Here is a 27734-nt window from a genome sequence, read left to right on the forward strand (position 1 = left end):
TCTTTAAAAAGAATCTAGTGTATAAACCACTTTGGGGTGCATAGCCAATGGGGCTCTTCAGAAACCCTGATGGTTTGTTTGGAAGCTTTTAGGATTTGAAATAGTATTAAATCGTGTTTGATTTCCACTGGGAGAAAAAAAAACAATTGTTCTGTTTCTTGTGACTAGTTTCAATTTGTCTTGGTGTCCAAGTCCCAGATGAAGCGCAGTTTTCCATCCTTTCTTTGAAGATCTGGTTACACATCTCCTTTTGTGACACAGTGAATGTGTTCTTCCAATCTCCAACAGTACCTGAAACCGCAAAACAAATATAACAACAGAATAAGTGAAGAAGGATACAGCTTGTTTACACATTCAACGATTGTGATCTTTGAACATTGACCTCTGTGCATGAATTGGGGCTTAAGTAATAGATCTTGTGGGAAGAATTCATAGTTTGCCTTTGGGTCCTGCTTCATGTTTTTAAAACTGGCCATCTCCACAATACGTGCGATAGCATTATCATCCAGATTTTGTCCCAAGAACATGCTGATTTTTCTCCACTGCTGTCCTGAACGTGGAGCCAAATGCATCAGTATCAAATTAAATCTTAAACAATCTGTATTAAAGAGCATTCTGCAAATACTATGAGATCATGAGTCAGGAAAAGGATGTCGTACTGCCCTCTCTCGGATGTGATCAAACCAAGATAAACTGCCAGCTAAATCACGAGGTAAGAATTTATATTTCTCTTGCACCTTACACCTACCTTTTGTGTCACATTAGGATCGATGAGGCAGAAGCCTGAACTTTAGAAGCCAATATCCAAACAATTTTTTATAAAACTGTGCTGTTAGTCTAACTGTTTCCTGTTAGATACTGCTGGTGAAAGTCTTCTAAGGTCTTGGGAGTCTCAACTTTGGCCCAGATGTGGGAAAAGAGGAAATATGACCACATTTGTCTTTTACATTTCTAATCACATATATGATCTGTCATTTAAAAGACATGAGGAGCAATGAAGCTTAACCAAACTATTTTTTTTTCTAACATTTGATTGTATAACCAAACATGTGGCTTACATAAACGCAGGAATAGTCAGGTCTGCCTTCACGGTACTCTTACCATGGCATCTTCTCAAGAATTTTGGGAAATTTTTTTGTCTGTTGTGTCCTCACAAATTTATGTTATGATGTTCTGTGTCCATATTGTAAGCCTACATGCAAAAAAAATGGTTCAGTAAACAACCAAATAATTCCAACACAAAACTTTAGCAAATTTAGCAGACCGGGCGACCAGTTGTCATTCAAGTTCCTGAAGGAGTTTGTCATGTGCAATAGTGACCGTTTTGATCCCACTTTATATTAAGTGGCTTTAAGTACTATGTACTTACATCGAAAAATAAGTACAATGTACTTATTGTGTTCATGTTTTATTGTAAAACACTTTTGCTGCTATTGCGGTGTGATACGGGTAAGGTTAGGGACAGGTGTGGTGGTATGGTTAAGTTTAAGGGTGGGTTAAGGGAAGGGTCAACAGTGTAATTACAAATGTAATTACATACATTAATTACAGCTGTAATTACATGCAGGTATTTTAAAAATATAAGTACAATGTAAAAACATGTATGTACACAATAAGTCCATTGTATTAAATTATTAATTTCAATGTAAGTACATAGTACTTAAAGCCACTTAATATAAAGTGGGACCAAAGTGGTCATCTATTTTATTTATTTATTTTCATAATGTGTTGTCATTAGAAAGGGGAGAACAAATGGAATTACAAATGTGGTGATAGAGCATATTCTTAGTACTTAAACAGCATAAATGTTCAGTAACAACAGGCTTGGTCTTAGTTTGTACTTTGGACAGTAAAAGAGGTTGTAAACAGCCTGATCAGAACTGACGCAGGATTGCACTGATAATGTACAGAGAAAACAACATTTAGATAAGAGGACAGATGAAATGTGTCACAGTCCAATCTTATTCTGCTGTAACAGACAATCATGTAATCAGGAAATAATGATTTAATTTTTTTATAGAGACATTTGACTGAACAGACTGGAAGAGAATGGATGAGATAGAAGTAACACACAGTTATGGTCAGTAAACTCTACAAGTTATTGCATAGTAATGAATTAAACTATAGTTTTGTTGTAAGACTATCCACAGAAGAAAAGAAAAAAAATTACCATGCTTTGTTCAATGTAGCCTTTTTTTTTTATAGTGCATATAATGTCTTAGAAAATAGACTTTAACTGTCACAGATAAAAATACTAGTTAGACTATTTCATTTTACTGATACCAATTTGACTACATTTTCAAGACATGTATTTGTCAAATACAGATGTTGATTTTTCAGTGACAGCTAGCAGTACAGTAACCGTAATAATAGTCAAAAAGATTTGTCTAACTGCTATCAAATTTACTTAACAGCTTTGAAGTCAGTCATCGCAGTGAAATAAGGCCAAAGTTACATTCATTAGATGTTTGGTCAACATAGGTAGACCTAGTATGTGATATGTGTAACACTTAATGAAATAGACCTCTATTAAACCTCTAAATCGATAAGTCATGTACCAAATAAAAACTTAATGAAGCAGTTAGTGTCTTCAGACCTGGTGTGTGATCATTATACAATATTATTATCGAGGGAGCAATAATTTTAATAGACATAGCAGCTGATATTCACACAGCCTTTTTATTACTGTCTTTATTGCTATGATTAAAACCAAGCAACACAAAAAGTAACTTTATGGTAAATGAAACCAGTCGTATGGGAGGTGGGAGAAGATTATTTATGCGTACTATTTCCTAAAATAGCTACAGTGGCTTTAATATTACATTGTCATTATTGTAAAATATTAATATTACATGACATTGTCATTATTGTAAACTAAACCTGACAACAAATATAAATATGTGGGAATTAAATATTGATTTGAGTTCAAATTATCTTAAGGCTTCCATTAAGAAAAAATAGCCCATTGCAATATATTAAATTATCCTGGTATAAGACAAACACTGCAACTATATTATAATAATATTAATACTGAAATCCTCTGAGGTCATCACAATCGATAATAGAGATGCAAGATGGCATCAGTTCGATTTGTATGAAATGAGAGAGCGAGTTTGCAATGTGATAGGAGAGACATCAAAGTAGCACCAGTTTCAATTATACCCAAGTGATCATATTGCCAAGGACAATATACGGATATTAAGAAATATCTGACCTTTAAATGAACTGTAATCAAGTATTCTACACTCAAAAGATTTATGTATTTTAATTACATATAAAAAAATTCCATCCATTAGGATTGCATCGTTTCAACATAAACAAACTAATACATTTAATGTGGTGCATATTTGCCAGTCATACATAATTGAAACGGGTGACTGGTCAGATTTCTGTAATAATTACTATTAAACTGAATGGGTTCTAAATACCCAGTAGCCAGGTTTATATGTATCATCAATAAATCTAATTTGTCTAAATCTCACATTTAATTGAACATTGCTAGTTTTAACAGTTAGCCATTCTCATACTTTTTATTTGTAAATTAACTTTTTAATTTCAAAATGAACATATGTATGATGATTCTAAGCAATTTGAATAAATGGATAAAATAAAATAGATGCAAATAGTTAAGTTATGCCATGATGTTTTTGAGTGACTCTTATTTCTTACCTATTTCAACTGATAACTAACAAATACGCATCACATTAGTTTATTAGTTTATGTTAAAACTGTAATCCAAATGGATAGAAATGTTATATGCAATCAAGTATACATAAATAATAAATGTAGGTCTATGGTGGTGTAAATAAATCAAATAGCCTGTTTTGTGTAGCCTATATCTTTTTCTTTTTTTCACAGAAGAAGGGATTCATCTTTCTGACTCTCCCAATCTGAGATTGGTCCTGGTTGGAGTGACAGAAGCTGGGAAAAGTGCTGTTGGTAATGCCATTCTGGGCAAGAAAGTCTTTGATGAGGTTGGGGTAAAGACTCGAGTGAGTTTCCCGTGTCAGGGTCTGGTGAGAGGACAGCAGGTGCTTGTTGTTGACACCCCGGGTTGGGAATGGTTCAACGCCAATGGCTCCTCTGCATCAGTGTGGACGGTGAAGAAGGAGATAATGAGGAGTATGAGTCTGTGCCAGCCTGGTGCCCATGCCCTTCTGCTGGTGGTACCACTGTCATTCTCGTTCTCCCAGCGTGAGTGCCGTGCCGTGGAGGAACACGTTGAGCTGTTTGGTCCAGAAGCCTGGAGTTGCAGTTTGGTGCTCTTCACAGTCTTAGACAGAAAACAGTTACGTGGTTCCACCCTAAAGCAAGAAGTGAAGTTGAACGTGGAGCTACACAGGCTGGTTGAGAAATGTGGAGGACGTTTTCATGCTCTGTACAGCAATCTCAAAGAAGGTGAGAACCAGGTGGCTGAACTTCTGGCCAAGATCACGAAAATGATGGCTACCAATGGAGGGAATATGCTTTACAGTGAGAAGGTGTTGGAACAGGCCAGAGAAATGGAGAAAGAAGAGGAGAGAAGATTGGATGAAGAGCGAAAGAAGAGGCAAGAGAACATAGAGAAAGTGAGAGAGGCATTGAAGGCAAAGGAGTTAAGAAGGTCGAGAAGGAGAACAGACCAACAGATATTGGACGGTAAGACAATATTCTTAAAATATTATTAATCTTCTTGATTGTTTAAAAAAAAAAGGAAAAGATGGTTTTATTTGTGAAAAACTGTACTCAAGTTAAATGAGGATAAAAACCTCAAATATGTCTATATTTTATTATTTATACTTTTATATTTTAGCTTGGTAATTATTGTTCTTTTTTAGATTATTAATATTTCAATGCTTTCAAAAAATACAGATAGATAGATCTGTTAACTACTGTGTGCTGCTTGAAAACGCTAGCTGTTGATTTTGTTTAGATTCGTTTGGAATAATTTTCATTGGTGAAGTAAAAACAGACAAAGTAACTGAATATTATATAAAATGTGAATAACAAGTTTAGAAAAAATCAAGCGTAGCTTTAGTTCTGGCTGGTCACGTTAGTCAAGCTCGCATCAGCTGATCCAGATCTACCTATAGGAATACAACGCCTATCACTGAATACAGATATAAGCTCCTTCAGTATTATTAGCAGCTATCGTGTTTCTCAGGAGCGAATTACCCTCCTCCATCCCCAGCTCCTCCTCTCATCCAGTCTGGATTTGGCATTCTGATTCGCCTTGAATTATTTGCAATTATTTGCATTATTTGCATACATTCGGTTCTGTTCTGTTTACCCCAAGGGGGGTATTGCTGCTCTCCCTGCTCTTATCCATGATAGGCTGCATGGATGCGCAGGGAGTTCTCACCTAGAACGGAACCATGCCGCCAATCCAAACTGTATGCTAATTGTCAATCATATAATATTTGTCTATAGTGGTCCTGACAGAACTCTCTGATTAACTGCGGCTTCATGTCTACAGCCAAATCACGAACAGCAGCACTCTTGCTCGTGTCAAAGTCAATACGCTTAGGATATTTTTCTTGTTTTCTACAGATGAGGAACAGAAAGCCTCAACTAGATACAATAATTACAATGACCTGCCTATCAGTGGCAGAAGTAACTTTCTTCAGAGCTGCAAACAACAATGAACGATGAAAAGGACCCCAGGATAAAACAGTCATATCCACCCCTGCAACTTCCACAACTCACCACCAGAAGCCAGGCCATCATCATTTCTCATCTGTAGTACCTGATCCAGACACTACAGAGTTGACCTGTAACATCCAAAGAAACTTACAAATGAGGAACACAAAGCATGCTTAGGCACTTTATTTACATAATTATTGTTAATGATTTACAATATTAAAGCTCATGATACATTGTTGTAATGTTTTGCATTCAAACATTTCCTTTTTGTGAAAATGCTCTGTCATTGTAACAAAATATATCATGACATTTTTAACATTTTTAAAAGTGTACAAATAGTAGGACTTCCGCAATGTTCTGCTTTGCTTTTGCCAGTCAAATCAATTCAAATTGTACAATTGTGTCGTGCTAAATTAAACCAGGGGTTTTCTGTGACTTTTTAGAAGTAAAACTGTTTGTCATTAAAATTTATTTAAATTTCCTTTAATATGCAAAAAGTTGTTATTTTCTTCTTTTCATGCTTGTCTTTGACTAAATGCTTTGGCCAGAATTTCTGTAAAAATGCTAAAAGTGCTACATAGTTTTCAATCCTCTGCTATAATCATTTTGCATATTTCAGAATTTCCTTTTATGCTTATACACTAATTTTATAATATCACTTGATCTGTCAGTGTTTAACTGAAGCACTTGAAACTCTCACACCCTAAGAGCAAATAACACGTAGTATGATAAACAGCAGATGCTTTCACGGTAATAAACAAATAAGATGTAACCAGACCACTTATCCATAATAAAAACAGTCCATTATGATTCATAAGGCATTGACACAAAAGACACACACATAAGTGCAATTACCTTTTTTAATAAAATATGTGATAGTTGACAGTGTAAATCATATGTACACAAAGTTTTTCAGCTCAGACTTCCACCAGTATGCAAGGATTTTTAACTCCCCAAACATTCATTCAAAACATTCATTTGCCATGTGCTATAAATCAAGAAGATCTCAGTAATGCTTTTATTTAACAAACATGAACTATCAACAAACCAGAAAGCTTTGGGAAAAAAACATGTATTATTAAGTTGATAAATTGATTAATGTTCGAGGACAGCAGGTCTAACTGTTGGTCTAAATGAATGCTCATCTCAGCTCTTCTCAAAATTGAAACATACTTTTTAAAGCTTTTTAAGGAAGAAAAAGTTGCTCCAACACTTCCTGACTCTTTCTAAACCTCCAAATTCCTATGCATAAGGAATCATGGGTCTTCTGCCAGGCCTCCAGTTCAGATTTCCATAGAGCTGCTCTGGAGCGGATGAGCAGAGAGGCCTCGCTCTTGCTCCCTTTGGCCAGACTTATACTGTCTTTGCAAATAAAAATGATATCTAAGCCGATAAAGAGGGCATTTAGGGTGATGAATCCAGCTCTAGCAGACTTTGAGAGAGCTAGTGGCGTCCCTTTTGCCAGCTGGCCAATGTCGGGAAGGTCTGCTGCCAGTTGGGGAATGCTACGAGCACTTTGTGCCTCCTGGAGCCCGACCTTTGTTGCAGTCGCAATCACCTCCTCAGTTTTGAGTACTTTAACAGCTGAAGCTGTATCTACCAGAACATCAATACCTTTGGCCACTCCTCCAGCACAAGCTACCAACTTTCCTGCTTTAAGCATATCCACAACATTGAGTTCCTCCATACGCTCCTCACTACAGGCCCGCTCCAAACAGTCTAAAATTTTCCCCACATCATCCATGTATCTCTGAAAAATGTTCTGTGCATTTTTCCCATGGTGACAGTTGACTGCTGCTTCAGTGATGCCTGTGACTAAACTATTGACCCCACTGGTCACCCCCAGACCGACACCTGTCAGAGTGAGAGCCAATGACACTCCTGCAGTGACAGGGGCAAGAGCAAGACCAACAATGGACAAAACACCCCCTGCTATCCCAACCGAACTTCCAGCCACAGTGGAGATACTGGCCCCCATCTTCATCTTGTCCAGCTGAACTGCATTCTCCTCTAGGTCTGACAGGAACTTCTCCATTCTAGAGCGACACTTACTGAATAAACCAATGAAGTGCAGAGCGTGGTCTTGAAAAATGAAGGTCAGCTTTGTGTTCTGGTCCATCCTAGACATTAATAGGAAAAAATACAGTTTACAGCCACATTTCACGATACGTACTACCGGCACATCTGGGAACTGAACTCTGAATTTTCCCTTTTTAGGGGAAAATAAACTAGACTTCCCATAGACTTCAATACAAAATAGCGGTACAAAACAACGTTCGTACACAGCCGGCAGGCATGAATAACTTAAGATATCACTAAGATTAAACATGTCAAGTAATTATGTCCACCCTGCCTGCCATAAAGCGTGAAAGATACATCCACAAACTTAATTTGGTCAATTTAAAAACATGTCCCTTCATTCTCCCAGGGTCAAATTGGTGTAACAACCCCATCCAGTGGCCAGAGATGTCTGGACATTTACTCGTACCTCATCGAGTCATAAGCCAGTGAATGATTTTACTTCGTTTTTGAAAGTAAACGTATTTAAATGTATATATTATGTCTTTATATTTAGAGTACTGAGTGCACTTTCTGTCCAGCCATACAACTAGCCTGACTTAAGGAACCGTATGTAAGATTGTGGCCAAAACTGGTACTGAAATCACTTTCAAAATACTGTAGAGCGGTGTATCCCCTCCCCCTCCCCCCTGACTCGAGGTTGCCAGATAGGCTGCAGGATCCAGCAGGAACGTAGGCTGCTACAAGGAGCTTCCAATGGCAAGACTAGAGCAGAGCTGGCAATCCGGATGCCGAAACACTACTGACTTCGTGATTGGTTGATAGGTGGAGGGTGGCGCATCAGGCCAAAACACAACATGACAACATCAACATCAGTTGAGGGCTGCAACTTCACTTTTAAATGACAATATCCTGGCCGGACTACTGTTGTATATCAAAATACAGGTGATGGTTTTCCTGCTGGACATCACTGCCTGACGCACCTCCTCCAGTGCCTTTTGAACTGGTGTGCCGTGACACCTCACTGAACACTTCCGTGGGCCTGAACGGGTCATCAGCTGGGGACCACCACTCATCGACGTTTCGCTCCTTTAACCCCAGTACGCCTCGTGGTGGCGGAGCGATGGCAGGGATCTCTCCCTGCCACCCCCTGCTGACGCCCTAGGTGTTTGCCCCCCAACTCTTCTCCTTCCTCCTTAGCCACAGCCAGAAGCTGCCTTTCTCTGCCTCCTCTGCCAACTCTCTCATGGCTTTCCGATGCCTCGCTCCTGTGCATCCCATGTCGCGGAGTAGGCGAGCGGATGAGGAACCTACAAAGCCCCTACATCCCACTTCCACAGGGCAGATAACGGCTTTCCAGCCCGCCTCCCTGCTCTCTGCCGCCAGATCTGAGTACTTGGCTCGCTTCCGCTCATACGCAGCCTCCACACCTCCCTCCCATGGTACAGTGAGTTCCACAAGGAGGACGGTCTTGCACGCCTCTGACCACATAACGAGGTCTGGCCGCAGGGATGTTTCCACTATCTCCCTGGGGAACTGGAGCTGCTTTCCCAAGTCGACCCTCATGGTCCACTGATTTCCCGGTGAAAGGAGCCTTGCTATATCTCTCTGGCGGGAGGGTCTGACACTCTCTCCAGCCCTCGCGAATTGGATGGAATGTCGTCCTCGAGCGGAAGGTCTGCTGTTCGCCTCCTTTCTGCATGACTCTAAAACCTCTGCCAGCTTCTTCAGTACTTGGTCATGTCGCCACCTGTAGCGGCCTTGGGACAATGCTGTCGTGCAGCCCGACAGGATGTGCTGGAGGCTTGTGTTGCTGGTATTACAAAGGGAACAGGTCTCTTCGGCACCAAACCATTGGTGGAGGTTTCGGGGACAAGGCAAGGTGTCATAGGTTGCTCTGATCAGGAAGCTGAGCCTAGCTTGGGGGATCTTCCATAGGTCGGACCATGACATGGACCTGTCAGTGAGACCTTCCCATGCCGTCCAACGTCCTTGCTGGCCCTGGGACACCGCTTTGATGTTAAGGCGTTCATACTCAGCTCTTGCCACTTCCGCCACCACCAAGGCTTTTCGGTCTTCTTTGGAAGCCTTTGACCAGAACAAGGGATTATCGCCCCTCCCAAGGCCTGCCCGACCCTCCTGAACTCTGCCGACCACCTCGCGGTGCTTCAGCCTGCCGATTGCCATGTCGACCTCTTCTTGGGCTTTCCACTTTCTTCCCGTTTTTATCTGGGTGCCCGCTGCTTTCACCAGCTGGTCAGTGGATTCCCTCAGCTCCAGCACCAACCGAGCCTTCTCTTGCTTGTACCCCACACTGATGGATCGCAGTGGTAGTTGTAGCGTGTTCCTCCCGAAGAGGCCTACTTCTGAGAAGCATCTTGGTAGTCCCAGCCACTTCCTGATGAACGAGTTTGCCAGCCCGTCCATCTTGTTTACCACTGATGAGGGGATTTCGCTCATCTTCAGTGGCCACATCACCCTTTGGTACAGTACTGCCTGGTAACACCAAACTTTGAACTTTCCAGGGAGTTGGCTTTGGTTGATCTTGGCCAGGCCATCTGCGAGCTGCTTCCTCACCGTCTCCCCCATCTGCCTGTCTGAGAGCTCTGCTGTGTAGGTACGACCCAGGCTACGAACCGGTTGATCTGCCAGCAATGGGATATTCTCACCACCTGCGACAAAGATGGTGTTGTCATTTCTGACTCCTTTCTTGATCGACAAACTGCGTGACTTGGATGGTTTGATCTTCATCCTCGCCCAGCCCACAAGCTCGTCGATCCTCTTCAGCAGCCTTGTTGTACAAGCTGCTGTCCGGAGTATGGTGGTGATATCATCCATGTAACCTCTAACTGCTGGTAGCCTTTGTCCTGACGGCAGTTTCACTCCTCCGACCATCTTCCTAGCCCCTATGAGGATGATCTCAAAGGCTGTGACGAACAAGATGGGTGAGATTGAGCATCCCATGGCAATGCCTACTTCCAGCTGTTGCCAGCCTGTTGTGAAGTCCTGGTGGGTGCAGCACGTCTGGAGGTCTCCAAAGTACTTGGCCACCAGGGCTCTTATACAGATTGGGACATGGAAGAAGTCCAAGGCGAACTCGATGAGTTGGTGAGGGACTGACCCGTATGCGTTAGCAAGGTCGAGCCACACTACGTGCAGGTCTCCTCTCTCTCTTTTCGCCCTTTGGATCTGCTCCCATATTACTGCAGAGTGTTCCACACACCCTGGGAAGCCTGGCACACCTGCCTTCTGGCAGCTGGTATCAATGTACCCGTTTCCTGTGAGGTAGCTTGTCAACCTCCTGGCCAGGATGGAGAAGAAGATCTTCCCTTCGATATTCAGGAGGGCGATACTCCTAAACTGGCCGATCATTCTGGAGTTCTGCTCCTTTGGGATGAAAACTGTGACAGCTCTCTGCCACTCTGACGGGATGACTTGGTTTTTCCAGGCCACTCTCAGCAGCTTCCAGAGGTGTCTCAAGACCCCTGGGCAGTACTTGTACAGCTTGTATGGTATCCCGTTCGGGCCTGGGGCTGAGGCTGATCTTGCCTTCCGGACCACCTCTGTTACCTCGCTGAGTTTGGGGAGGGCAGCATCAAAGAGGGAGGTCGGAGGAGCTGGGCGAGGCACATACCCAGGGGATCCCAGCGGAGTTGACTTTGCTGGGTCACTGTACTGCTCCTTTATATAGCTCTCCAGCTCAGACTTGGTGATCTCAAGCTTTCCGCTTCTCTTATCCTCTAGCAGCTGTCTGGCATGCTTAAAGGGATTTTTAAAGAAGTTACTCCTCTCTTTCTCCTTCCGCCTTCTGCGCTTACGGATGCGCTCTGCCCTCCGTAGGCCGGCAAGCTCTTTTCTCACCTCGTCCCACAGTAGTTTCAGGCCCTCCTTCTCCTCTCTGCATGCCTTTCTCCACTGTTTTCGGAGTTGACGCCGCCTCTTCACCAACTGCTCGATCTCCCTCTCCCTCCTCCCCTTCTGTACTGGGCAAGCTCTCCGCTTTCCAGCAGTTACTCCGAATATGCCTATGCATTCATCATACAGGATGTCTCCGATACGGTTCAGCTTGGTTTCCACCTGGCCACGCAATGAGTACTCTAGGATAAGGCTGAGGTCCTTGTCCAGCTTCTGCCAGACCGCACTTTCGTTGGCTTTTGGCCATTTGACCATCTGCCTCCTTCCGGGTTCTTTTGTCTCTGTCCTATGGCTTTGCTCGCGGTTGTTGGGGTTGCTTTGTGTTCTGTGTGTGTCTTCGTCAGTGCCACTCTCAGAGGCATTGGTGTCCATCGCGGGCCCTCCTGTATCCTCCACCTGCCTTTCCACAGCAACGGTGGATCCCTCAGCGCTGTGGTTTGCGACCTGGCCTTGGGTTCCTCTTGTCTGACCTGCGGTTGCAGTGCAATGTTGCTGTTGGCCCCCCTCTTCACACTTTTTCCTTCCCTGGTGGATCCGCAACCCTCTGAAGGTGGTCACTTTTTCCCACCCACACCTGCATCTTCTCGTGATCCTAGAATCTTTGTCCGTGTCCGTTCCAGTCGTTACCGGGAAATCCGTCTGTTTTGGCCCTTCTTCCACCCCGCCTCTCGGAGGGCCATCGGGTTGTTTGTCAGTGATATAAGTATTTGGAATGAAGATGATTTCTTAATGTCTAATGACATTTCAGGGACATTTTATGATTCATAGAAATACATGTCTTACATACGGTTCCTTTAGCTTTCGATAGCACCATCCGTAATTCATGATATTTCCATAACAGCAAGATATGTATGATGATGGCAGGTAGCCTGGGCTAGTTGATAACAGACATATTTTTTACAAACATTATTGGTGCACCTAACCACACAACAACTCTTTGGCATGTAAGGTTAGTCCACTTCCTCAATCCGATACTGTATGGTGGTTTGTTTTCCTTTAAAGACCCACTCCGATGAAAATCATGTTTTTCTAGGTGTTAACATGTTCTTGTGGCATTTTTCTAGTATTAGAGAACATATCTTGAGAAAAATAAGCTCAAAGTTGTATTTCTGAGTATTTCTACATTCAAATGTCTGTGAAATCAGTAGCAGACGCTAAAATGCCGTTTAAAATAGACTGGAGTTATGACGTAGTAACTCCACTGGGCGGGGCTACAAGCTCATACTCAAATTGGAACACATACTGTAACAAATAAGTCACCTTTCACCGTCTATCAATCGTCAAAACTAAAGTTTGGAGAGCACAGACTGATCCCGTCAGTAATTACATCATTACATAATGAGAGAGGGCATCCAGCCTCCTCCAGCCAAGCAACAGGCGACATTCGTGCATGTGAAATTCCGCGCTCGTTCAAGTAGACTTGCACACGCCGGGTGGCGACGAGTTTCGCCTGTCGCTGTCGTTTGTCCCCTCGTGTGTCAAGCCCATCACTCGTGAGAGAGTCAGTCAGTTTTTTAGATAGAGCGGTGACATTAGTATCATAATAATCCCGAAATTCCGAGCAATCCACTGATACTAAATATGTCCTGATTGATCACTGTGGGAGGGATGAAATATTGAGACGAAGTCGAGCTGTTTTTTACCGCGACGTCTCGGAGTGAAATAATGATCGGTGATAACTTTGATTAACTTCGGATAATAATAATTAACGTGTATATATACTGTAATGCTTCTCCGTGCCAACGGCTCCGCCCACAACGCAGAGGCGAATTGCTAATGAGCTACTGCCGCTCTGCTGAAGCGAAGTCCCAGAAAACGGCACAGGTTTTGAGATTTTGGCTAAAAATGGCATAATCATAATTTAAAGACTACTAGGAATGTTTAAAAATAGCTCAAAATATGATCGGAGTGGGACTTTAAAAGTGGGCGTGAATCTGTTCAGAGACATTCTATGACGTTGGGCCGGATGTGAGTATGCACCAGACCAGAGTGTGAAGAAAACATTGGATCATAAAAACAGGTCTCACCTTATTTTGCACAACTGCTTCAAATGATCAAGCATTTTTTGCATGGAGTCCTCACTTAAGTTCAAGCTGAACTTCACAGGTTGAGCCTTCTTACATCTGTAAAGAGTTTAAGATTAACAAAAATTATATTTTAGAGATTGTCATAAAAGCAAATAATCTTTGAATTCAGGTTGAATGATTCCACTCAGTGTGGCCTATATAGGTTATTATGATGAATGATAAAGATGTTTAAATCTTACCGCAATATTTATAATACTTACATATAAGTATCTTCAGTCCACAAAAAACTCTTGGATCTATGAGAGAGGGGGGGGGGGATAAATGTAGAATTGTTTTTTATTATTGATCTAATCATCGACCTAAACCTTCAATTCAGTTGATTTTCAGTTGATGAGTGTCAGTACTAACTTTTTCTCCATTCTCTCGCAGATCTTCTCTGTGATACGTATGTATTTGTCTAATTGAAAGGCTAGGACGTCCAAGTTACTGAGTGAAGGAAGGAAGAAGGTTTCTGCATCTCGTTTAAAGTGGATAAGGAGAGGAGAGGCCATTCTAGCAGTTGTGATGACTGATCGCACACTTTCAGGACTCTCACCCTTTGGCAAGAAGCTCCGTCCAGTGAAGACAAATAGTGAGGTAACTGTGAGCTTCTCCACTGCATCCAGGAAGTGGTCAAGTTTCTCCAAACCCTCAAGTGTGTCCTTCAGGACGGCACCCAGTTCCTTCTCCAGCTCCTTGAGTCTAGAGTCAGCCGTGACCTGAGATAAACCACTCCACAGGTACTCCCCAAAAGCCTTGGCTTTGTTCTCTGAGCGCTGAACATGGTCAAATTTAAGACTGACTTTGTCTGCTTGGTCCTTGATGTCTCTCATGTTCTCCAGCTCTGTCTCTCTCTGAAGGGTCCATTTTTGTTGTTTGTCACAGAAGTCCCTCACTGTCTGAATGTAGTTGAGTGTGTCCATTACATACTCCGACAGGAGCTCCTGTAATTGTTCCCTGTGTCAAAACAGAGCAATTTACATGTTTACAATTTACAATTAACAATGATATTTCCTATCTGAATAAATATGTGATTAATGCATTTCAAAATAATTTAATCATAACAGTTTAAACTATTAGTAGCTAATTCTGAGCAGGCAGAGCAGATTTTCAGAGAAATGTTGCCTTCCTGACATTCAGAAGAGCTATTCTTGATTGGTGTAGTTCATATTAAGATCTACGTTAAGTTGTTGACTACAGTTTGTTGTGGTGTGTTTACATTTTTACACTCACCCTAAAAATCGCTGGGTTAAAAACAACTCAATTGGAAACCCAACACTGGGTAAATATTGGACAGAACACATGGGTTACACATTTTAACCCAAAGTCAGCTAATTTGGACTAAAAGCTGGGTACATTTTTGACCCCATAAATGGTTATTATTTCCATCTTTCTTGTATCAAATGTTAGGCTAAATATATTTATTTAATTTATATAAATTATTTATATATATAGGCTGTGTGTGTGTGTGTGTGTGTGTGTGTGTGTGTGTGTGTGTGTGTGTGTGTGTGTGTGTGTGTGTGTATATATATATTGATAAAACCTGTCTATTTTGGAAATGAATGGACATTAAACTAGCAGTCTAAATAAAATAAATTGATTTGATGGAAAGTAACAACATTAAACATTTAGGAAGTGGCAAGAGCAGTAGACTCAGTGGCTTTTGGCATTTGTGGGAAGAAGAAAACTGGTATCAGTAGGCTACGTGAATGGTATATTCTGGTTCGACAGATGACAATATAATGCGTTTGCTAAGTGATATTAAAGAATAAAAATGCTTTCTGTCTCCTCTGTCGGATTACAGCTTCACCTTCCGTCAACCACTCCCATTATATTCAATATAATATAACATCTAAAATATCTGACTACAGACTTGCACTTGCACTATCAGATGCACTCTGTCACCTGCGCTTCCTCTGCATGTGACATCACTTAGGCCTACTATATGGTTAAGGTAGGATTAGGATTTGGTTTAGGGTTAGTTGCATGTAGCCTAATTATGCATAATTTACTGTTATTGCTATGGTAAGTAGATGTCACATAGTCTGAGAGTGCAAGTGGTAGCTGATTTTGTTTTGAAACGTCAAATCTCTCACTTGGTCTGCAAGGCAAGCGAACCTAGCAATGTGAAAAATGTTAGTGGAGCAAACATTCAAAAGTTTAACTAAAGATGTTTTTTGTTTTTGTCAGAACAGTAATTATTTGTGAATGCAGACCTTAAAGGTCCCATGACATGAAATTTTCACTTTTTGAGGTTTTTTCATGTTTTTTTCCTTATTCAGGAATATCACCTCAGGAAGTTTTCTCTCAGGACAAGATGGCCTTTGATAAAACGCCCGGTTTAATCCAGTTTGGCAAACAAACCAGCAGTGGGTTAGCTAGCTACATAACCCAGCAGACTGGGTAGTTTGTGAGAGGAGCATAATTTCTACTGTGAGTGAAACTTAACCCAGCGGTTACACAACAATGTGAAAATAACCCAACAGGCAGATCACAGAAGTCTGGGTAAAAAACAACCTAGCACATTTTAGAGTGCTGCTGCACAACCGTAGGTTATGGCTGTAATAAAAGCTTAATAAGAACATTAAATTCCCACACCCAAACAAAACTGATGGAAAGATACAAAATAGCCAACTTGTTTTTCTGCATTCTCGGCTGTTGTTTTATGATAGACTATCTCATCTGAAGAAAATTGTGTTTGATTCCTAAACTTCCACAAACTGCTTATAGTGTTCTTAATTCACGTTAAAAACAGATTTTAAAGTTGCTGTCTTTTTTCTGTTTGATTACATACAGACATCGCTTTTTATTTTGGACGTAACGTTGTGTAATTTATAAAACTATGGAAAAAATATGATAAATAAATAATAAATGTACCCACCTGGTGCCCATTGTAGCCTATTTCAGAGTAGTCTGGTGGTAAGCTTTGGTGATGAAACTTGTCAAACTCAGTTGAGAAAGCAAGAGGGAAATCTTTTGTTTTTGCTCCAGACGGAGGTTTAAGTTTCGCTTTCCTTTCTCTCAGTTTTCTTTGCTCCGCCCCTCAGCACATATTTTTAATGGTTCGAAAGGACAATTGCACTCTCAACAGTAAGGCTACTCTCATGAAAAACACTTTCACATGTTACCATAGTGTTTTCGGTCATCACGTCACTGGCCCGGCCTAGACAATATGAATGGCGCATTGTAAATGGATGTATTGATGATGGTGATGACTCAGTCTGACATTCCACAGCTCGAGATAGTCGCTCACTGCAGACTGCAGCGCGGTGACGTCACGTATGTTACCACGCATGCGCAAAGTATCCTCTGTTTATAATACGCACGTGCGCCGTACTGAACTAAGTATATTGAGATGATGTTAGTGTGTGTTCGAACGCGATGGATTCGATGGCAGTAAGTCAATAAGCATTATGTGTGCTGTTTAAACAATTGTGATTTTGTGTTAACGGCTTTGAATTGTAAGAGATGCCAGCTAAAAAAAAAGTTAAAGTTACATGTCAATCCTGGCCATGGATGGAGCTGTAACGATATAAGCAGCAACCATACTAAGCATACAGGCCTACCAACTTTTGATGTACTAACTTTATCATTATTATTATTTAATTCCCAGGGCATTCATCCCAACACAATTCAAATAACTGCAATTTCTTTAATGTCTGCTCTAATGTGCTTTAATTCCTATTGTAGTGCAATCTACATTGTAACGGAGGGGCGTTTTGATTTCAATGAAGTAATCCTTTATTTTATTTTTATTTCCTTTTTTTTTTTATCCAGAGTGACATGCTAACAATTAGAAGATGGTGGTGCATCCTTCTGCTGAGCAACTATCATTTAAAGTAGGTAAATCAAGTTGTTCTGTATTCAAAATGTTGCCAACTTATCTGTGATCATAAATGCAGCAGTTTAAATTAAATACTATTAAGTGTTTTTAACTATAGATTGCAAATACTCATTTCATTTATCAATCTAAACAAGTGGATTTCAATTTTGGTCTTGGGGATGTCATTAAGAATAAACTGTCTTCATGAGACTTTATATTTTAAACATTTGAAGCAGGTCAGATTCTGAAAGAAAAGAACTATGGAAAAAAGAGGAGAGGAGAGCTTTAATTCTTGAACCGTACAAATAATAGGGTTTTGAAAATGATGCTACTCTTATTTTTACTCTCCAATTTAGAGGCGATGGAAACCCCCCTGCCTGTTTATTACTTGACCAGGTAAGCACAGTTTAAACTCCTATTAATCTATCAGTTTCCCATTTTAATAAGTCTTATGTAAAGTTACATTTTGGACTGACTCTTGGCTAATTTGGACAGATGCCACATGACATACTGACGACGGCGATGTGACTTTCCTGAGACTTTCACTGACGTGCAAGATTTTCAGGGACGTTGTCAGTGAGCCCAAATTCCGAACAGCCCCACTTGTATGGCTGGACAGTAAGTTCTTTAAATCCTTAATAAGTAGTGAGTTCTGTAAAAGTTACTTGAGAAAGTCTGTCTGTCTGTCTGTCTGTCTGTCTGTCTGTCTGTCTGTCTGTCTGTCTGTCTGTCTGTCTGTCTGTCGTCTTTTCTGAAAGACTATTGCCTTCAAAACCTTTAAACTTTCAGCTTACTACTTTGAACTTTAAACTGAAAAACCTTCAAACTTCAAGCGTTTAAAACTATTTCAAACTTTCAGGCTAGTTTGTCTTGACAAACTTTTTTTTTTAACTACCAGTAGTTTGTGTTGTTCATAAACAAAGTAAGTCTCTTAGGTACTTTACAGACAAAACCAATAACACTCAAGCATATCTTTGTCTAACATCTTCCGATAATGTTTAAAATATATATTTAAAAAAAAGTAATTGTATGACTCTAATGGAGTTTATTTTGTGCCATGATTAAACAAACAAATCCAGCATTTTGCAAACAAACTTAATCTGCTTTGCAAAGGAAAACTCGACTCGCAAACAAACAGAAAGCAATGTGCAAGTACAAAGGTCAATTTGAGTGAAAATGCATTGGAGTAACAAATATGTATTGTGTTTTACAAATATAAATAAATGAACCTAGATAATATTTCACAAATAAATACAAACCATCCTACAAATTGCTTGTAACCTTTGAACAAATGCCAAATCTAGTGCATCAAATGTATATCTGTCTGTTATTAATATGATTGTGAGACACTTGGCTTTTTATGAGATCTCTCGGCTCGATTTTCTCACAAATGTGTCCAGGTACAGTAGATTTTCTAACAAATGCTGTAATGCAGTTGAGCAACTTTCTCTTCTAAAACAGTAGATGGCGCTAAGATAGGGGATTAATTTAGCACTAGTCTCCCGGGAGAAGCACTGATTATATGTGGCAAAGAAAATGGGACAGTGGAAATAAAGGACGACATCTATAATATTCAGAGAATAGTTGGGAGTGAGAGGAGAAGTATTGGGAGTAGAAGGGAAGGCAGCATAATATCACGTCTCAGAATTGGGCATTCTGCTCTTAACCAGTCACTGCATATGATTGGAAAACATGAATCTGGATATTGTGTTTGATGTGATCTTCCTGAAACAGTTGAACATGTTTTAATAAAGTGTAAAGGTTATAACAATGAAAGACTACGACTTATAGAAGCACTTAGAGATATAGGAGTTAACCCGATTTCACTGTAGAGTTTGGTAAACAAAAATACAAATGTAAAAGTGTTTAATATTCTATTTATATATCTCAAAGACACAGCGTTAATGGATAGGATTTAAGAAGTACATATAGTTTTTTTCTAGGTTGGTTATGTAGTTTCCCTTAAAGGAACACGCCGACTTTTTGGGACTTTGGGAGCATATTCACCGTATCCCCCAGAGCAGAGAGCTGCACGGGTCTAATTTTGTAAATCCGCACCAGCCCGTACCCGCAGTGCTTAAAACCGCATCCGACCCGTTTTCCGACAGCAGCACTTATTAAAATCCGCACCCGACCCGACCTGCTTAAAATGGAACCGACACCCGACCCGCACCCGAAATAAAATCAGTTTAGCCAATCAGTTTATAGACACACTTACAAAAATATTTATTGCTAGGTCACACAGAAGTTATTACACGACCATTAACACAAGGACAACTTCATCCGAAGCTGTCAAAAGGCCGGTACATGAAGAACATGGCTAACGTAACCACAAAACTGAGTAATAACATTTTACCAATTGAACAGATGAGGCTACAACACTATCTGCCACGCAATTTCGTCTAGGCTACATCTGACAATTTCGGGTTCAGTGTTAAATTAAACAATTAACAACAGTGTAGGTGATACTTTAAATGAAAGAAAAGTCCAATTATGTATGCCAGTGAATTCTAACAAATGTGGCTACATACACCGGCCTGTGCATAGGCTATAAAAATCTTTAACTTTTAGGTGGCGAAATATTTTTAGTTCACTCAAATCCCGCTCCGACATTACATTTCTCTGTACTGTATAGGCTATTAGGCCTACGTGTTGTAGCCTAGTCATTAAATAAACCAATTTAGTTTCATATTTATGTTTAAATAAAATGTATTTTTCATTTATCTATGTTGATCATATGAAAAGTGAAAAGCATGAGTAAGATCATAAGATGTGCAATATATCGGGAGACAAATGGTGTTGGCAGACATGATTTTGACCACTTCATTAAGTTTGTTTTTGTTGAAACCCTTTCTTTAAAGTGAATTTCGTTTTGTATTAACTGTATCTTAATTTTAATCAATGTTTCATCAACCAATTGCCTGGATTTAAAGGGTAACTAAACCCCTGGTCAGAGCCTGACTCCACCCACTGGCAATATTTTGAAAATGCTGGAAAAGTGGGCAGAGCCCAGCGGAGATACAGGGGACGAACCGATGGCTGGGCTGAGCGGGGGGGCGTGCACCTGAGACCCGCAGTGACAGAGTGATTGATAGCTGCTGTCAGACTAGCTAAGATGGAACGTGACTGGAGTGACGCAAGTAGCTTAGCAACAGAGCGGTCATTTTAAGTCGAGGACTTTTCTCCCCCACCTTCACCTGAAGTGGAGGAATTGTCTGTGGACACAGAGTCAGAGCCGTATCAATTCGAGCTGCTGTTCTCAAACTGCGGTGTCGCATCGCATTAACTCATTAACATTGCATTAACTCCTGCATCACGATCCAACGATGCTAACGAAGCAGCCGCGCAAGAGAGAATGGGGCCAGTATCTGAGTGGATTATTATTACTATTAACCTACGTTAAGTATATTTTGCCGCTATGTGAAAAAAATATCCAGCAAAACGCGCCGGCGGTGGTGGAGTCCATGCAGGAAGAGCAGCGTTTGGCACACAAGTGCATGCAACCACTGTCGCCTAATTTCCAAGTCTGGTGGAAAGTTATGCAGTCCAGCAGTGCTGTTGCAACCAGCAACACTACACCTACGTACCATCCTGACCACTGTACTAAATACAGATAAATCTACGCTAACTTGAATCTATCCTAACCAGTGTTGTGGGTAACGCGTTATAAAGTAACGTGTTAGAGTACTCTAATTACCTTTTTTGTGAAATGTGTAACTTAACGCGTTAGTTTTGTGCGTTAAGTAATCAGTAACTTCGTTATTTTTTAAAAAAAGTAATCCGTTATTTTAAGGAAAGGAAAATCCCGAATAAAAACATTTCCCCAGGATCAAGACAGTGTTTCTGCGCATTTTGAATGGTTTTGATAGAGCACTGCAAACGGTTGAAGAGTTACGGTACAATGAATACAGCTTGCTGATCTGTGTCGGCGACGACACATTTGGTTCTAAAGGGTTAAAGAAAAAATATAGCCTAGGCTACCCGGTGCTCATATAGCCTAGGCTACCCGGTAGAGATGCGCGGATCGGGCGGATGACGTGACAAATTATTATTTAAATAATAGCCCATCCGCGCATCTCTACTACCCGGGCTGGGAAGGTGTGAATTTTGATTAATATGTTCTGTGATAATAAATAAATAAATAAAACGCTATGTGGAATAGCCTATTGATGACTGTCTTTCCTGTTATTGTTATCCTGCAGTGTTAATTTAGTCGGATGACTGACGTTATTCATTGCCAGTCACGACTTCTAGGTGCATTTAAAGGGGGCCGTGTCTGTCAATTAAGCTGCAGCATGTGTGAGGCGCTGCAAACGGCTTTTAAATTTTGGTAACGCATGAGTACTCTAACTCGTTACTTTTATGAATAGATAACGCTGTAACATAATAACTGATTACTTTTAATTTATGGTAACGTTGTAACCTAATTAACTACTTTCCAAAGTAACTATACCCAACACTGATCCTAACTGATGCAATACTATGCTACTAACTAACTATGCTTCTAACAATACTACACTAACAACTATGCTAACTAAATGCTACACGAAATAATCTAAATAACTATATAAATGCTATGCTAAATAGATGCTAAAATACTCCATCCTGATCGTTTTCAATACTCGCAAATCCAACTCCTGACTCGCTACAGTGGTTTTGACGAAACAAGATGGTTTTTATACTGCCAAGGGCGTGGTAGCTTGTACCAAGGGCGTGGTGAGCTGGAACTTTCTTACATCACCTGCCACCGGTTACGTCATGTACCACCGCAAACATCCAATAGGAAAATTCTACTGCAGTAGCCACCGGTCAACCTGAAGAGGGCAGCACTTAGACGTTTTTACACCATATATTGTAGAATTAAAACACTTTATACCCAAACATTAAAAAAGTTACTTGAATCAATGAACAGCATTAATAAAGCCCCATTCTTACAGATCATTAACTAAAAAAAGTTGGTTAAGGGTTTAGTTGCCCTTTAATAAATAAGAAGTAAATATAGCAGGCAATATAATCAGGACAAGGAGGCGCCGGCGCGTGAACTGGAGCGATTAACTCAGCGTATAAGTTGCTTGCCTCAAAGACCTGAGAAATATATAGAAAGCTTGAAATGTGTACTTTTAAACAAAACAATTAAAAACGAAAGAAAACAGACTGCTCTCATCTCTAAGAATATGATCCGTATGAAATGTGTATTTCTCTCTGGTGCGTTCACTACTAGCATACTGCTCCCAATAAGTGGCAAAATAACGCCAACATTTTCCTATTTACATGTTGTGATTTGTATAGTCACAGCGTGTACAAATAACAAGGTCACATGAGGAACAGCCATCTTCTAACCGTATACATACTGGGAACTTTATTCTCAGAAGGCGAAGCACTGCTACTTGGGCGGAGTGATTAGCGAAGTGATTGTTTTGAATTATGAAATATGATTAGAATCACTTCAAAAAGGAAAATACAGTCAAGTGCAACATGTGCAGCGCAAGTCTGACATATCGGCTACATAACATTATAATGAGAACATCATTATAATTGTGTGTTTGGGACTTCGGGCTCTAAAAATTATAGAAAAATTTGGATTTAGATTTATCCGCCAATATAACGGTCATCGGCTTTCAAATATAAAGAATTATCAGTTATCGTGTCTGCCAAATTTTTCATATCGGTTCATCCCAAAAAATAAAATGGAAATTTGGGATATTAAATGAGCTAGATTGAAACTTCAAGTTCTCATAATTATATATGGCACTTGATACTGACTGCTATAATGGGTTAGAAAAACAAAGAAAAGAACAGGCGAGTCAGGTGCTCCAAAAATGTTCTAGGTCTTTAAGGGATAATTGCGTCAAATTTAATTACCACTGAGTCTTCTGCCATTTCTATCAGTGATGCTTGATTCAACTTCCCTGCGCAGGCTCAACTACTACCTGCGCAGACATCAACCGCACAACTGGGTTGTAGTGTAGGTTGCCAGGTTGAGGTCCCAAATGGGTTGAAAATTGTACGATGTGTTGATTGTGCGAGTAGGATGCGTTTCATACAATATCTGGCAACTGGACATCCTTGGAATAATATATTGATGTGATTATTCATATAACGAGGTTTACAAATAGCCATACAAATGACGGGACTTTCCCGAGAGAAATAACAAAATGGGAGGTGGGGCAGGAGACTGAAATACGAGAGACTCCCGGGAAAAACGGGAATGGTGACAGGTATACGGTGCTATGCCGAAAATGTTCCAAATGAGGATGCATTTCTTAAATGATTGCATATACTTAGTTACATGTTAAACAGGTAATTTCATTTTTTTTCTAGTCATAATGTTTGCAAGCTGTTTAATTCATAAAATGTAATAAAATAAGGATTAAAATAAATAAATTGATAAATCATAAATCCATAAATGATCCCATAATGGGAACCTCTAAAAGGTTCTATGTGAAGCATCTGACAGAACCCAACAGACAGAACCCTATCTGAGTGCATATAATAAACAGCAAATGCATTCACTCTAATCTACAAATGAAATGTAACCAGACCACTTTCATAAAATATAAACATATCGTATTATGAATTCTATGGTTTTGACACGATACCCAGTTTAAAAAAACACACAAGATATTGCAGTTACATTTTTTAAATTAATTGAATTACACTTTTTTATCGATTTTTTGATCTAACAAAAATAATTAGTATATCTGAAGTGTTACATCCCTAACAGTGCTAGTTAAGTTAAAGGATAATTCCGGTATTTAACACCTTGAGTCTATATTGTAGTTTGTTTTGGATGAACAAGAGTGGTGGACAATTTTTTTTTGACAATGGTTCCTCTCTCGAGTTTTTGACTATAATAGAATTGGCCATGGACCCATTTAACATTGGAGTCAATGGCCATGTCCGAAAATGTCATTAAAACAGCCAATAATGTTCGTTTACAAAACTGTTAAACTCACCGAGTGGTTAGTGGTGTTCGTTGATGATTATAAACAATATATCGTCGCAATATATGATTCCAATCCGTTTATTTTGCTATAGTGGAACTATTTTTTCAGACACTTCACAACCGTGTAACTTCCGCTCAATATTTGCATCTGAAGCGTTAGCACCATAGATATTATATATGTCGTCTATGGTTAGCACACTCCCGACCACTTGATGGCGAAAACCGATGTTTATGTCTCGCGGGACACTCACGGTCACAGTCGAGTTCAACTTCATATTGCACTGGTCAGTGGTCACGTCTTTCAATATGGTTAGAATTTGTGCGGTCAAAAACTGCGGTAAAGTTCCTAAAAAGCTAGCCTTATGAGAAACGGAAGCGAGCAAAAAGATTACATCGACCAAATGTAAACAGCCCCCTTTCCGTTGCCGGTAGCGCATTTATATTAACGAGCACTCAGTCCTTCAACAGAATTCAATGGGATTTTACAAAATGACGAATAAAACACGACAGAAACTGTATTTCGCAACACTTTTTGTTTCTGGAACATCAACTAACATCACTAATCACTCGGTGAGTTGCACAGTTTTGAAAACTAATGTTAAAGGTTGTTTTAATGACATTTTCGGACATGGCCATTGACTCCAATGTTAAATGGGTCCATGGCCAATTCTTTTATAGTCAAGAACTCGAGAGAGGAACCATTGTCAAAAAAATGTTGTCCACCACTCTTGTTCATCCAAAACAAACTACAATATAGACTCAAGGTGTTAAATACCGGAATTATCATTTAATATTCTGATCATATTTTTTTCCATGCACATTTTACCAATTCCAAATCACATCAATCTTAATAACTACTATTCATTTTGTATTTAATCATTTATAAGTGATATATAATTGTTAAGGAAGGCTGGGAGTGAAAAACTCCTTATATTCAGGTGTGCATAATTATTATGCAGGTTTACTTTTACAGGTAAAATGGGCCAAATAAGAGATTTAACTCGTACTGAAAAGTAAACAAATATTAAATTATTATAAAATTAAAGCATGACCAATGGACAGAAAAGCACTTATTGGTTCAGTAGGGTCATACAAAAACACGCCAAGAAGAAAAGACACATATCAACAGCAAAACAAAAAGGAATTAAGGTGAATAATTAGGTGTGAAACCATCAGGAACCCTTTATTCTCCAGTGTCACCATTTTCCAGATCTGCAACTACTTGAACTCTCCAGAAGTACACGGTATCAAGTCCTCTGAGACTTTGCTATGGTAAAAGAAAACTGAAATATGACTCGCATTTAATAAGAATCACATGCTGAAGTGTTGTGAAATACATGAAGACTGCTCCCCTGCCCGCTCTAACCTAGGATCCCGAGTGCGTCTCCTGCCTGGGCTGCACCCACACCCACGCCAAGGTTAAAGACGCTGACAGGACTCGACTCCCCAGTCTCCCCATCGGGCTTGTTTGGCTCCGCAGTAGATGACTTTGCGGAGCGCTACATCGCAGCCCAGAAGTCACCACAGTGACTTCATCACCCTACTTGCCCAAAAGAGCCAGCTCCTCCACTGCCTCCAGTCGCTCCAAGACGGCCCAGTCGACTCAGCAGCGACCCAGCCCAACCTCAGCGCCAGTCCAGTCCCAGCTGAAAGCGGAGCCCGAAGTCAAGCCTCGCCCCAAGCTAGAGCTGGACCCTGTGCAGCCGAAGCAGTCCTGATGCCTCAGGACGGAGGAGGAAAGGGTTAAATCCCGCCAAGGCTAGATGTGCCCGTCTCCTACTCCCCTCTTCAGCTCAGAGCACTGGAAACGATGTGTTTGCTGTTGGTTCTGGGCCCGCCCTAACAGTTTGCGCACCCAAACCTTTTCTCGTTGTAATAGCGAACCAAATAAAAATGTTACATTCTCACGAAAGGGCATTCCTCCTCTCAATACTGTAACAAGTGCTGTTCTCCCGCCCAACCTGTAATACTTCAATCATTTGCTACTCGACTCAGGGAATGGCAGGCCCGTCCCCGGAGTGTCGAGCTGGATTTTGGGGATAATAGAACGAGGTTACTCGCTCCAATTCGCTTGCAGACCACCCTGCTGGGCGTGATAAAGTTAGTCATATTTTCGGTAACACTTTACAATAAGGTTCATTAGTTAACTACCTTAGTTAACATAAACTAAGAATGAACAACACAACTTCAGTATTTATTAATCTTAGTTAATTTTAATTTCAATATGTACTAAACCTTATTCAAATCAAAGGTTGTATTAGTTAACATTAATGCACTGTGAACTAACATGATCAAACAATGAACAGCTGTATTTTTATTAACTATGTTAGGAGATTTACAGTTAAAGACCCAAGGGCCAGATATGATTAATTATGACCTGGAGTTAGAAGTGCAGTCAATTTAAGACTAGAGTCAGAATTATAATAAATTAAATATTTTTTTTACTGAAGATAGTTTGCAGTTTCATCAGGCAGAAGTCAGCTTCAAGACTCACAAGGAGTTCATAGGCCGCCCCGTTTACAGTTACAAAGATCACAGTATGCAAAGTTACATCTTCATCAGAGTCCCCGGACTCTTCATCAGGACTCTGATGAAGATATAACTTTGCATTGAAACGTTAGTCATTGTTGTGCACCTTTAATAAATAATTTTTAAGAAGACATCTATTCTGTGCTGCCCCGGCGATTCCTTTTGTCTGCATTGCTTTGTCCTTCCCTGGTTGCACCGGATTGTTGTGGATTGTAGAAGCGCAGAGAACCCTCTTTTTCATTTGTACATAAGTTTCTCTTTCTTTGTTACACCACGTATGACCTCAATAAAAGAGAGATCCTTACTGAATTGGACTAAAGATGGTAAAAGACAAGACTGACCTGTACAATGCAGTCCACACGAGGGCGCTGTTAAACAACTACACAGCAGCATGCACCACAATTGTTTTAAAACAACACATTGACTTTCAAGTTCAATATTCCATCATAGTCTTAGCAACATGATACATTTGTCATTGCATTCATTGATTAAATAACCACTGTTATAAACAAGTTTTTCTTAAAGCCTTGAGGTCTAGAACTCACAGCACCTCAATCACTCTCCAAGAACTCACAAATCAGAAGTGGCAGAAAAGAGTTATGACGGAGAAACATGGAAGACTCTTGAATTACACTTTAACTAAATGAACTGTGTGTGAATAACTGCCTATATTGTGTGAAAGTATGTGTGGAGGCTTCCAGCTGTGTGTTTATAGTGCTCAGAGCTGGTGTAGTGGTGACACACTGTTAGGCTAATTGGATTGGATTGAGAAGTCTTCCTGGGAAAGGAGCAGTTGGGAAGGTCAAGTATTCCA

At 40.3% G+C, this 27734-nt stretch overlaps 4 protein-coding genes and 1 long non-coding RNA gene across 5 annotated transcripts in view; 2 read left to right on the top strand and 3 right to left on the bottom strand.

Moving 5' to 3' along the window:
* cyth4a (cytohesin 4a) overlaps positions 1-10271 on the bottom strand; it is a 97267-nt gene extending 86996 nt beyond the window's left edge. Inside the window, exon 1 of the mRNA XM_079629908.1 lies at positions 10268-10271. The gene's annotated coding sequence lies outside the window, so the exon portion shown is untranslated. The remainder of the gene's footprint in view (positions 1-10267) is intronic.
* On the bottom strand, positions 171-1104 carry sult3st1 (sulfotransferase family 3, cytosolic sulfotransferase 1; the record flags this gene model as incomplete). The annotated part of the gene is given in 6 exon segments (XM_079634424.1): positions 171-211; positions 214-291; positions 383-550; positions 843-932; positions 935-968; positions 1096-1104. Coding segments are annotated over 6 exon segments (420 nt in total).
* On the top strand, positions 576-5764 carry LOC307007709 (uncharacterized protein). The gene is made up of 4 exons (XM_079629986.1): positions 576-712; positions 2021-2080; positions 3859-4638; positions 5530-5764. Exons 2-4 carry the CDS (start codon positions 2050-2052, stop codon positions 5622-5624), a joined length of 906 nt encoding a protein of 301 aa, XP_079486112.1. The 5' UTR covers positions 576-712; positions 2021-2049; the 3' UTR covers positions 5625-5764.
* Positions 5795-16908, bottom strand: apol (apolipoprotein L). Its single transcript, XM_079629834.1, has 5 exons — positions 16504-16908; positions 13992-14579; positions 13844-13879; positions 13584-13679; positions 5795-7742 (listed from the first exon to the last, which is right to left on the bottom strand). The coding sequence occupies exons 1-5, from the start codon at positions 16512-16514 to the stop codon at positions 6809-6811; spliced, it is 1665 nt and encodes a 554-aa protein (XP_079485960.1). The 5' UTR covers positions 16515-16908; the 3' UTR covers positions 5795-6808.
* Positions 16854-26299, top strand: LOC307007736. Its single transcript, XR_013799665.1, has 5 exons — positions 16854-17018; positions 17400-17461; positions 17802-17841; positions 17941-18063; positions 25762-26299. It is a non-coding gene; the product is annotated as an uncharacterized lncRNA (long non-coding RNA).
* The last annotated feature ends 1435 nt before the right edge of the window (positions 26300-27734 follow it).

The sequence above is a fragment of the Phoxinus phoxinus genome, assembly GCF_949152265.1.
Source record: "Phoxinus phoxinus genome assembly, chromosome: 1".
NCBI lineage: Eukaryota > Metazoa > Chordata > Actinopteri > Cypriniformes > Leuciscidae > Phoxinus > Phoxinus phoxinus.

What these genes read in the sequence shown, in the direction of transcription:
- LOC307007709 (XM_079629986.1), top strand. Translation starts at nt 2,050, where the DNA reads ATGGATGAGATAGAAGTAACACACAGTTATG. An exon ending in AGAAGTAACACACAGTTATG is followed by an intron (nt 2,081 to 3,858) that starts GTCAGTAAACTC and finishes TTTTTTTCACAG; the next exon opens with AAGAAGGGATTCATCTTTCT. An exon ending in AGACCAACAGATATTGGACG is followed by an intron (nt 4,639 to 5,529) that starts GTAAGACAATAT and finishes TGTTTTCTACAG; the next exon opens with ATGAGGAACAGAAAGCCTCA.
- apol (XM_079629834.1), bottom strand. An exon ending in TGCGAGAGAATGGAGAAAAA is followed by an intron (nt 13,880 to 13,991) that starts GTTAGTACTGAC and finishes CCTCTCTCATAG; the next exon opens with ATCCAAGAGTTTTTTGTGGA. An exon ending in AAGCAGTTGTGCAAAATAAG is followed by an intron (nt 7,743 to 13,583) that starts GTGAGACCTGTT and finishes ATTAATGTCTAG; the next exon opens with GATGGACCAGAACACAAAGC.